The sequence below is a fragment of the Ovis canadensis genome, chromosome 2, assembly GCF_042477335.2.
Source record: "Ovis canadensis isolate MfBH-ARS-UI-01 breed Bighorn chromosome 2, ARS-UI_OviCan_v2, whole genome shotgun sequence".
Classification (NCBI taxonomy): Eukaryota; Metazoa; Chordata; class Mammalia; order Artiodactyla; family Bovidae; genus Ovis; species Ovis canadensis.
The window spans coordinates 75407385-75420288 of NC_091246.1; the positions used below are offsets into that span (position 1 = coordinate 75407385).

Below are 12904 nucleotides of genomic sequence, written 5' to 3' on the forward strand. Positions count from 1 at the left end.
TTTTTATCTTTTATATTTTGTCGTACCTTCTTTCGAAGACAATGGGCTGCCTTTCTGGGTGCCTGGTGTCCTCCGCAAGCATTCAGAAGTTGTTTTGTGGTATTTGCTCAGCGTTCAAATGGTCTTTCAATGAATTTGTGGGGGAAAAACTGGTCTCCCTGTCCTATTCCTCTGCCATCTTAGGACTGCCCACCATTTTAATATGTGTATTCTTTGACACTACACAAAATTTGACACAAGGTGGTTTTTTAAAGACTAATTGCAACATGCAATCTGAATCCCATCAGTGATCCTTTTGTTCTCTTTTAAACTGAAAATTTATTGATCTCTCTTGCACTTTGGCTCTTCTACATGTCTGTGATTTTGTAATGTCATATATTGGTAAACAAAGATATATGTCATATAGGTATTTTTATACTATAAAAAAGTATATGTTATTATCACCATCAATTCCATAAGAAATAGCTTTAATTATTGGGAAGTTGTCTGGCTCACATAAGTGGATACACATTTTTGGAAGTTATAATTTTGACTTAGAAGCTTTAATTTCACCATTGTCAAAAAATATTATCAGTAGTTTTTTTTTTTTTTCCAAATTAAAATGACAGCTTTCTTTGTTCACTTTCATGAAAATTCTTCCAGATACCCAAATCTGAATTACTATAGTTTGTCTGTTAATCATTTGTTCAAGTAAAAATGGTATTCCATGAAAAAGGCAGGTCATTCAGTGTGTGATTCAATTATTTGTCCATTTCCTTTTCCCATGATAACCATTGAACTACAGTATACAGCAGAAGTACGTTATGCATACATCCCATTTTATCACAAATTTAATAAAATTGATATATTTTTTTCTTCATCAAGACATTGTTATGAGAACTCCCTCACCCTCAACTGCAAATTTGAGATAATCAAGTATATCATGACTGCATTGGAGCCCCTGCCTTAACTCAGGCTAAGCCACCAACAGTTTTACCCTTCATTGCTCCTATGTCACCATTAAAAAAATCATCAGGGTGACACAGGCAAGTAACATGTTCTGTTATTGTGCAAGTATTTTTGACTGTACAGACCACATGAAATTGTGCTATGTATCTCCTAGACCTTGCTGTGAGAACTGCCGTTACTCTGTTAGCTCTTCTTTTGTTCGTGTTGAGAATACAGTTGGGAAAGAAAGGAGTCTTATGCTGATAACATTTTCACAGATTTCGCAAACTTTGATGCATTTGCACCAAGTATCTTTCCTTTGCCCTACTCTTTGTTTCTACAGCAAACTGTGGCTTTCAACATGAGACTCAGAGCTTCTGAATGTTGCTATGCGGGTATATATGCATATGTTAAAAAAGAGGTAATTATGGTAATAAAAAACATTGGATTCATTAAATGTGTATAGTGTCCATGTCCTTGTATGTTTAATATCTGCCATGTTGTGAGAAGTAATTTGATATTTTAAAAATCTAAAAATCTTATAGTGCCTCATATAGTGAGGTAAATATTAATATATACAGGTGAGATCACAGTGTAACTTTAGAGGTTCATTAGCCAATTATAGTTGAAGATGAGGAAGAGGAAAGGAAATTCCTAGGCATATGATGCCAAATGATCAGAATATTTAAAAACTACAATGGAAAAAACATTCTCCCACTTGTGTATATTGAAAGATAAGAAGTATCTTTTTTAAAAAGCAAGTGGATGAAGGTGCACTAAAAAGAGACCAGAAATAGGAGCGGTGTTTAGAGACTGAAAGGGAAGAGTTTCATTTGGAATTGTGTGATGATGAGAGTATTTAAATATCCTGAAGGTACTTTTACCCCCAGAATATTTAAGACTTTCCTCCCCAGAATATTTATGAATATCATGAGTCTGGGAAAGGCAAGAATCAAGGTTAGTCTATGTTTGAACAATGCCTTGGTTCAAAGGCAGGCGAGAATGCTTGGAAATAGAAGAGGGATGAATAATTTGATGAGGTAATTTCAGGAAGATAAAATACTTACCTTCAAGAATATGCCAATGTGTTTGACTTTTAAAACTAAGTTAAAATTTGTATAGTCATCATCATGTACTTATGATTAAGTGTAGTCTCTTTTTTACCCCCTCATAAAATATTGCAGGATAGAGTTGACAAACAGATCATATGAAAAATAAGATGACTGGGTGGATTATATATAATACATGTGTTATATATCATTGTAAAGTTTATAAAGACTTTTAATACTTTTGGAGCTTAAAAAGAAATTTTACTTTCTCTATTTCATTTCAGTATTAAAAAGAAAAAAACCTGAAGTAGGTGAGAAAGCTGTGATCACCATGAGAATCTACTTCACAGAAAGCCACAGCCCTTATGAATCAGAGTTTCAATTTCAAGTTAGGTCTCTGAGGAGTTCCCTGGTGGTTCGGTGGTTAGGACTTGGCACTTTCACTGCTGGGTTCCTGGGTCCATAGGTCCAATCCCTGGTCAATGAACTAAGATCCCACAAGCCTCATGGCGTGTCCTTAAACAAACAAACAATCAAACAGAAACGAAGTCTCTGAACTGACAGTTCCTGTATTGGGGGCTGCATAGTGTCATTGCCAGGCAGCTTTTAATTCACAGGATTCTATAGTCATGGTGTTCCCTGCATACTCTGGCCCAGAGAGCATCCAAACAGAAGACAGATGCTCTCTGGGCCAGAGTATGGCCTCATTTGGGAGATGGACAGCTGTGGAGCAGGGTCTTCCACCGGGTCAGTTTGAGGTTTGAGGACAAGCTCAAGATGTGTCAGGCTGTCCTAGGTCAAGTCTTGCCAGAGACAGTGGCGCACACACTCCTGTTCTCTGGCTCCACTGTTGAGAATTGTTCTTTTCTCCTACTTCTTGTTCATTTTCCCAAGGCTTTTAGGAATTAAATAGTATTTTCTTCATCCCTAAAACTATTTTGAGAACTCATCACATCAACCAAGTCCAACTGAATGCATAAGAGCATCATTCATCTTGTTAGTTTTGGTCTTTTATAATGAAACAAGTGATGTGATAAATTTATTGTGAACCAATAAGTGGAATCCAAGTTATTCAAGCCCAAGGATTCTGCTTGTTTGTTTAGCTCTCACGTTTAGTGTATATTAGTCATTAAATGCAATGTTATTTCAAGTTCCTAGTTAACTTTTACTCACATCTTTGATTTGTCAAAGTTTACTCTTCACAGTAAGTCTGCTATTATATATTATAAGGAAACAGAGGTGGAAACATTTAGCATCAGATTACTTTTATTTCAAATGTAGACAAAGATTCTTAGCTTTTGTTTTGTTTCAAACATTGTCCCTGTCTGAATGTTAAACATTTCTATTGTATATAATAGTAATAATAAGGATAATACCATCACCACCACCACAGAAACAGGAACAAGATTGTTCCCTTTTTTTTCAGTTGGCATTTGATATTTTTAGAGTTATTTTTAGTCTCATTTAACCCTTCCTACTTTTCCACTTCAGCAAACTTTTTTTTTTTTAACACAGGTAAGTCACCAGGGCAAGGGCAGGAGCTCTTTAGATCATGGGTATACCCCTTCTGGGACTTGAAGACATTGCTTTACAGTATTTATTAGTAGCACTGAGACAGCTACTGGAGAGGAAGTTTAGAGTGTGTCACAGCTGTGAACATTAAGAACTGGATGTAGCTGTGGTTGCTGCCATTGTTTTGATACACTGTCCTCTGCTATAAGCATGAGGAATTTTTTTCTCATAGCCTATTATATCTTTTTGTATTTTTCTGGCCTTCTATAAAATTTTGTAAAATGACATTTTTGTGGAATGGATCTCTGCCCCTTTCATGTTAACAGATACATATACTTAAAGAGATTTGACCCTCTGGGGAATCATATTGAACAAATGAGATTTGGCTTAGGTATTATCTTTTATATCCATGTAATGATACTATATTGCTTGGCACATAATAGCCAGTCTATAAATGGTATTTGTCATGAATTTTGAATAAAAGTTAATTAATGAAATAAAATTAATAATTTTAAATTAAATCATCTGCTGTATTAGGCCAGGGAACTAAAAATATAGGTAATGCAGATAGTGGGTAGTGAATTCCTGTGCTAGCTGAAAGATATTCTTGCACATATTAAAACTCTTACCCTGGGAGGTATCGGGGTAGCACGAGAAACAAGAAGTCATGGAGTTGAGAGGAGGGGTGTGGATAGGGAAGGTGTGGAAAGTGGGTTGGTTTGTCTGGCTCTCAAATCAGAGGTAGTGCTCGATGATGAGGATGATGCCAATTTCGTTTCTGGTTTCCACTCCAACATTAATATCACAGGTACTTGGAATGTGTGCATCTTTTATGATCACGGTAATTGTTTTTCCTTGAGTACCCTGCTCACAGTTCATTGCTGAAGCCTGGTTTGGAGAATTTTGAGCATTAGTTTACTAGCGTGTGTGATGAGTGCAATTGTGCGGTAGTGTGAGCATTCTTTGGCATTGCTTTTCTTTGGGGCTGGAATGAAAACTGACCTTTTCCAGTCCTGTGGCCACTGCTGAGTTTTCCAAATTTGCTGACATATTGAATGTAGCACTTTAACAGCATCATCTTTTAGGATTTGAAATAGCTCAACTGGAATTCCATCACCTCCACTAGCTTTGTTCGTAGTGATGCTTCCTAAGGCACACTTGACTTCACAAGTCAAATTGCCAACATCCGCTGGATCATTGAAAAAGCCAGCGAGTTCCAGAAAAAGATCTATTTCTGCTTTATTGACTATGCCAAAGATTTTAACTGTGTGGATCACAAGAAACTATAGAAAATTATGAAGGAGATGGGAATACCAGACTACCTGACCTGCCTCTTGAGAAACCTGTATGCAGGTAAGGAAGCAACAGTTAGAACTGCACACGGAACAACAGAGTGGTTCCAAATATGAAAAGGAGTACATCAAGGCTGTATATTGTCACCCTGCTTATTTAACTTAAATGCAGAGTACATCATGAGAAACGCTGGACTGGAAGAAACACAAGCTGGAATCAAGATAGCTGGGAGAAATATCAATAACCTCAAATATGCAGATGATACCACCCTTATGGCAGAAAGTGAAGAAGAACTAAAGAGCCTCTTGATGAAAGTGAAAGAGGAGAGTGAAAAAATTGACTTAAAGCTCAACACTCAGAAAACTAAGATCATGGCATCCAGTCCCATTCATGGGAAATAGATGGGGAAACAGTAGAAACAGTGTCAGACTTTATTTTTTTGGGCTCCAAAATCACTGCAGATGGTGATTGCAGCCATGAAATTAAAAGACGCTTACTCCTTGGAAGCAAAGTTATGACCAACCTAGACAGCATATTAAAAAGCAGAGACATTAGTTTGTCAACAAAGTCTGTCTAGTCAATGCTGTGGTTTTTACAGTAGTCACGTATGCATGTGAGAGTTGGACTATAAGGAAAGCTGAGCGCTGAAGAATTGATGCTTTTGAACTGTGGTGTTGGAGAAGACTCTTGAAAGTCCCTTAGACTGCAAGGAGATCCAACTAGTCCATCCTAAAGGAGATCAGTCCTGGGTGTTCATTGGAAGGACTGATGTTGAAGCTGAAACGCCAGTACATTGGCCACCTGATGTGAAGAGCTGACTCATTGGAAAAGACCCTGATGCTGGGGAAAATTGAGGGCAGGAGGAGAAGGGGATGACAGAGGATGAGATGGTTGGATGGCATCACCAACTCAATGGACATGGGTTTGGGTAGACTCCAGGAGTTGGTGATGGACAGGGAGGCCTGTTGTGCTGTGGTTCATGGGGTTGCAAAAGAGTCAGACACGACTGAGTGACTGAACCAAACTGAACTGACCCTGCTCACTGTGTTTTCATGCCCTTTCTCTTCAGAGTTGCCTGAAGTTCCATCGATTGAGGAAGAAGTGGAAGAAACTGAGTCTTGGGCAAAGCCTCTGGTTCACCTTTGGCAGACGAAGTCCCCAAACTTTGTGGCCGAGCAAGAGTATAACACAGCCATGGGCAGAATGGAGCCATACTGTGCCATTTGTGCTCTGCTCATGCCCTACTACAAGGTAGCTGGTGGGAGGGGCCCCTGCCCACGTTTCCTTTCACTATAACACTCTGTGTGGCTCTAAAAACACAGGTGAATCATTGTACAGTTAGTATGCACATGGTGAAGAAAACATTAGTTTTTCTGTAGCTAATGACCATCATAGAGCAGCAAACAGAATTCCTGCCTGCCACTTGAGAGACTTTTCTTTAACAGTGCTTTATCACTTTTTAATGTCTTAATTTATTTCAGTCAACCGTTAATTCCAACCTTCCTTCTACCCACTTCACCAAGAAACACAGACCTTAAAGCTTCAAAATAGTAGAAGCTTGCAAAGAGCGAACTTAGACCTAGTCTCTGCTTTATGTTTGAAAATGTTACTCTCAATCATATGTCAGCTCTGGGCTCACATTTGAAATATCTCTCTTCTTCTTTCCATGTAGAACATGCAAAAGACACAGCAGGACTCAATGCAAACCAAATTGTCCAGTTTATCCCATCAGCCAGCTATTCATGGAATTATTTTCAGATGTCATGTCATATATTTTATGCCAAAAGCATCTTAGATCACAGAGGGCCAACATTGTTCAGCACTAACACAAACAAAATGATCTTTAGGAATCTGGTAAGGGTAGAACTACTAGGTCTGTTTTAAGATACAATATTATAAAGTGCATTGATGTGAATATTGTGTTCTGGGTTATATTTTCACTAATAGAATCAGAAATATTGTATTCAAGATCACATTGTTCTTAAAGTTCTACATGAAGTAATTCTGTTCAGACATTTCAGAGCATAAAAATGCGTAATGTGCCACATTCTCAGAACTTTGTGAATAGAGGAAGTAGTTCATTCATTCATCTGAATGTGACTTTAGGGACTGATTAACTTTATTTTTATTTCCTATTTATCATTAAATTTCTATGTTTTCTTGAAAAATTGACCTTTGTTTTGATTCTTATTTCTGTATCATAATCTGCCTGCATATTTCCCTAATGATTAAAAAATCCCAACTGAAATTACAAGTTTTGGGGAAATTTATTAACATAAGGTTTCTGGGGATAAGATAGTTCATTAATTATATTCAAATAAACAATGGATATCTTATATTTTGATGAGAGATGACAATTTTGTTTGCATATTATGCCTTGTTATCTAATGTCATTTGCTAGATCTTTCTGTCTTGCTGTTTTAAAACTTTTTGATGAGACAAAAACCTTCAAAAACTCTTTAAATACTGTCATACAAATTAAAACTGAGGTCTTTGAAGATTCTCCTTCAGGTGTAACCAGGTAAGATTCTTCAGTAAATGAAACCAGATCTATTAATCTAGTGCAAATAAAGAATCAAAAAAAGTTCATTGGAAGGATCATTGCTTCTCATCAGCTTTGTCTGTAAGAACATAATTTTAGTAGCTCATCCCTTTCTATAACAGTGGGCGTATAGAATCTCTGCTTGTTCCTTCAGCTTGACTTCTGGATGGGAACCTGGGGAGCAGAGCTGATAGTTGGAGGACAAGGACAAGAAGAAACAATACAGAAGTGGAAAATTAGTAAATGAAATAGCTGTTTGTGGATCTGTCCAAAGCAAGTGATTCCAGCTCTTGTCTGTATTTTGTGCTCATTTGCAAATACTGTGTTTTTCAGCCAGATAGCAGCAATGAAGAAAATGATTCTAGATGGGAGACAAAATTAGATGAAGTGGTGACTTCAGGAGGAAAGACTAAGCCCCTCATTCCAGAGATGTGCTTTATTTATAGTGAAGAAAATATAGAATATTCTCCTCCTAACGCCTTCCTGGAAGAGGATGGAACAAGCCTCCTGATTTCCTGTGCAAAGTGCCGCGTACGGGTTCATGCAAGTAAATGAGTCTATCAGTCATTCATCACTGGCTTTTTAGTGCTTCACGTAGTCTTTATTTCTCACCCCTCTGCAGCCTGTCAAATCTATCACAGTGAACTGTTGGCATAATTAATGATTAGGTCATTCTTCCTCATATTTCTTCTAATGAAAGTATGAAAGGTATATTCGTCCTTTCTTGTATTTTACGTGGTATCAGTGGAGAACAGGTCTGATGGTTTGTTTCTTTGGGGTCCCCATGTGGAGTCATCATGGGACTCCTTTCACATGCTTGAATTTTACTTAAGATATAGTTTATAAAACCTTAATTTTATAAGGTTGATTCTTATGTTGATTCATCACTATTTTCCTTTGTATGTTTTAAAAAGAACGAATATTCTTTTGGTGATTTAGGGAATTGTTGTTAAATTTAATTCCTGAGTTAAAATTTTATTCTTTGTAAGAGTAGGGAGATCTTCATTTCCTTTTGGGGAAAACAGTCCTTCGAGTTGTTTTCCCCCAGGACTGAGATGGTTAGGCTCTATACCTGTCTCAATTTGCTATTTTTACATAATTGTGTTAATGGCAAATACATTTTTATAGATTACTCTGTCATCTAAACCCTCTAAAATGTGTAAAATGAATCAGTTATACATTGCAATTGTATTTTAAAGCATTTTAATATTCAAGCTCTTACCAAGTCACATGTTTTATTAACATTCTTAGGTATAGTGTGAGTCTGTCAATGTGGTATGAATGGTTTACAATAGATGTATTACATTCTGTATTTATCCCACAGTAATACCAGTCTTATATTAAGGTTGAAATTGCCTGGCTATCAAGCATTTATTTATTAGATACTTTCAGCTTCCCCAAGGGATTTGAACATGTGTTTGAAATATAATTATATAAAACTTCTTATTTACTTCCTCAATCTGTAAGACACTCAGTACACGTGCACGCGCACACACACACACACACACACTCTCTCTCTCTCTCTCTCACTCTACACTGTTATATGTATATGAGAGGCACAGCATCATTTTACAAACAAGTTAGGATTTAATCTTGACTACAGAATGCACTAACTGTGCAACTTATCCATAATATTTTATGAACATGTGCTTGAACTAAACATTTTATGATCTTGGTTAACTATTATAGGCTTTTCTTTGGGTAATTACATTTCTGTTATTTTCCCTTCGCAAGACAAATTTTATAGAAATTTTATATTAAAAATTACTTCTTTAAATTCTACTCATTTAAATCTTTCAAAGCCCTCTTTTTTCAGGAAGCCAGAGTAACACATGTTTGTTCAAGCCATATAATTGCTACATATATCATGTATTTACATCATCAGCCATCTCTTTAAATTGTTGAGTCAGGCATGTACTGAATAGACAAGTAAAATTGAACATATCTCTTCATCACCAACCATGAATTGTGTATCCTTTGTTTGTATCACTGAAATGAAAGCTAATTAAATGTAATTTTTGAAGTGTAGTTTTAAATTACATTAATTTTATGCATATAATTTTATGTTCAGAAATATTTTGTTAAAGTTTATTTACTGTACCATTTTAAAACTTCTCCAAACTTTGCTTCATGAATTGCAGCTTATTTTGAAATATGTTTAATGTGAGTAAAGGACTAGACCTGAAAGTTTAGAGATTTTATTATTGCCCATTCAAGTATTATCATTAATATTCTTTATGATAACTAGTGTGAGCACTGATAACTGTTAAGATGCCCACTCTCATGCTTCCTGGCAGTGATACCCTGTTAGGTATAAGGTGTGAGAACCAAAAGTGTCTCTGAGCCAGCCTTGTTTATGTTTTGTTATAAGCAGTGAGAATCAAAAATGATATGGTAGGTTGTTGCTCTGATTTGATTTATTCAGTGGCTAAAATGTGTCATATTCTCAAAATACAAAAGGCTTAATTAATGAATCCATACTATTATTTTGTAGGTTGTTATGGAATCCCTTCTCATGAGATCTGTGATGGATGGCTATGTGCCCGGTGCAAAAGAAATGCATGGACAGCAGTAAGTGGCTTATTCATTCCATCCATTGTGGGTCCGTTTAAATCTAGTGATACATGTACTTTTGTGTGCAGTTTCACCCTTCCCTGTTCTTTTAGTCTTCTCTTTCCAAATCATCCTACTGAGTATCTCTGTATCTACTGTGGAAATGTTAAATACATTTCTAGACATCACCCTCTGCTCAGGAACCTACAGAGACTAGCAGCTTTTTAGAGCATGTCCAAAATACTGCTTCACATTCTTTCCCAGCAGTTCTAGAAAATAAGTATTCTGAGTGACAGTGAAGATGGGAATCTCTAGGGACCTCTGAGGAAACAATGCTCATTCACAGCTATTCCACTAGCATGAGCTTTTCCCTGTTTATTCATTTATACTTTCATACTTTAGCAAATTTTAAAGTGTTCTGTGCTAAGCATTGCTGTGAACTTGAGACAGAAACTAGAACAAATTATTCTCCATTTGGGAAACACAGATTTCTCTTCACCTAAACTGTTTTCCTTGAAGATACTATAGAAGCTTTAGCTTATACCCAAGTGTTGCACTCCATTCCATTGATCTACCAGTTTACTCATTTTACAGTTTGATTATGTGTTGCCGTAAGTTTTCTTAAAAATTCTCTTTCAAGAGCTATCAGAACGTTGCTGAAAGTGGAGACCGGTCAGACCTCAAGACTGTGTCCCTCATTTTTGATCTCAGAATAGATGCTCAGCTTCATTTTGATTATAATAGTAGCCTTTGCTTTATTCCTTAATGATCTCTAATGACAATAGGTTAAATTTCCTTGCAGTCAAAGTTAAAACCCTGAGGCGCAATGTAAGGACCATGCTCTGCATGATGAAAATTTATGTCATGATTATATATGTTTAGCTCTCAGTGTGGAAATAGACATATGGTAACTATAAATTAAAGGCATCTATAAGAATGACTTTCTGTATGATTTTATTGCTGGCATTCACTTTGGATAGTGAGGGGAAAGCAAGGAAAAATATGGACCACCTTTATAGTCCAAATAATCTGATCTATGTAATATTAGAGGTAATATCTCCAGCTTAAGAATTCTTTCCATTAGTGGGCCCAGATAACATTTTGATACTTCCATTTGGTTGATCATCACGTTGACAAAAACTGTGTAACTGCACAGCATCTTTAAAACAGCCAGGAAGTCCTGCTGTAATATATATATTCAGCTCTTGTTTACCATGCTGGTTCTATTCCTATTATATGAGCCAAAGCAAAGTCTTGTAGAGTCAGTTTTATTGATGATGTCTCCTCTTTCACCCTGAAGTGTAGGTTTAGAATTTAGAGCTACTCTAATTCAGTGCACCAAGGCATGAAGAATTCTCTGTTCCATCTGCAGTTACTGCTTGGCTCCCATGCTCACACACCAAGCAGTCCTGTTACCCCAAGTTACCACTGTCCTTTGCATGGCAGTGCCAGGGCTAGGCCTCAGTCAGCCACTCTGATTCCAAGGCTGCTTCTTATCAATTATGTTGTTTTCCTTTAGCATGTCTTCAGAAGGAAATACGTAGGTTAATCACTCTATGCAACTGATTTAAAGCATATTTCTATTAATCTTAACCTCTGGTTTAAAGCATATTTCTATTAATCTTAACCTCTCTGCACCCTGAGAAAATACAGTGTGCCTTTTGTATTTTAATATTGACACCATGTAAATCTCTCTTAATTTGCGATAAAGACAGGAGCTCTTGAATACAACTTTGCATTGATTTTTTTCAGACATACATAATTTCTTAGCTCTAATTGGAAATGATCTAAATTCACAGTGGGCCAATTTTTTTTTTTCCAGTTTATCCATTCTGAGTGGACTTTGTCCATGAAAGCTCTATTTCTAAATTTTTCTCTTGAGAAATAATTGAATTTCATTTTAAGCATTGCAGAGAAGTAACTGATAATAGTTTGGCTTTAACACCCTTATTTAGTATAGCATTGAGTGTTGCAATATTTATATTTTACTAAGCACTTAAGTATGATTCTTTGGATTTTGTGGCTGGAGTGGTTGCATTTGGGAAGTACACTTAGACTTGTCTTCTTAGGAATCAATCTCATACTGTCAGTTTTAGGTTCCAGAGGAGCACTGGATCTCCTTTTGGATGGAAGCTCTAAAAGAACCTAATGGAAATCTAACAGTGTGGCTGAAGTCAAATGATATTTCAATGCTGGCTTTTAGTTCACTGACTCTGATTACTAAGTATTTCCTGGGATTTTCTGTTTTAAACATAGTTTGTGAAAGTAAGGCTTGTTCATCGTGAATACAAAAGGTTCCAGTAGCGTACTTTGCTTGAGATATATGTTTATACAACAAATGTGATTGTTTCAGTTAATTATATTTCCTTTAATGATTATTGCTTTGAAAATCTTACAGGTAAGAAGAGGGTACCTGAAACACCTTATATTTATTTTCATAAGGTGTGTGTGAGAATCGTATGCTGTAGTTCTATTTTTTAAAGATCAAAAAATAAAAATTAAAGACTAAAAAGAGCACCTATGGATGGACAAATGGATTAAAAAAAGTGTCTCTACCCACACACACAAACACATTCACACATGCACACATATGTACAGTGATTATTATTCAGCCATTAAAAAAAGGAGGAAATTCTCTTGTTTTATTTCAACTTGGGTGAAACTGGAGGGTGTTATGCTACGTGGAATAAGTCAGAAAAAGACAAATAATGAATGCTTTCATTTACATGTGGAATAAAAAAAAAAGGCAACAACAACAGAAATACAAACCTGAACTCATAGGTACAGAGCATAGATTGGTAGTTGCCATGGGCTGGGGGAATGAGGGAAATGAGTGAAAGTGTCAAAGAGTGTATACTTCAATTACAAGTACATTCTGATGGTGTAATGTACAGCATGATGACTGTAGTTAACAGTGCTTTATTAGATACTTGAAAGTGGCCAAGAAAGTAGATCTTAAATGTTCTCACCACACGCACACACACAAAGGTATTTAATGTGAGGTGATGGATGTGTTAACTAACCTTAT

General features: G+C 36.3%; 1 protein-coding gene across 2 annotated transcripts in view; it reads left to right on the forward strand.

Moving 5' to 3' along the window:
• KDM4C (lysine demethylase 4C) overlaps window positions 1-12904 on the forward strand; it is a 404611-nt gene that overhangs the window by 240058 nt on the left and 151649 nt on the right. For both annotated transcript variants that reach the window (XM_069574114.1, XM_069574115.1), the window contains 3 exons: window positions 5851-6032; window positions 7657-7870; window positions 9818-9894. In XM_069574114.1, the coding sequence (XP_069430215.1) occupies window positions 5851-6032; window positions 7657-7870; window positions 9818-9894 (473 nt within the window). The remainder of the gene's footprint in view (window positions 1-5850; window positions 6033-7656; window positions 7871-9817; window positions 9895-12904) is intronic.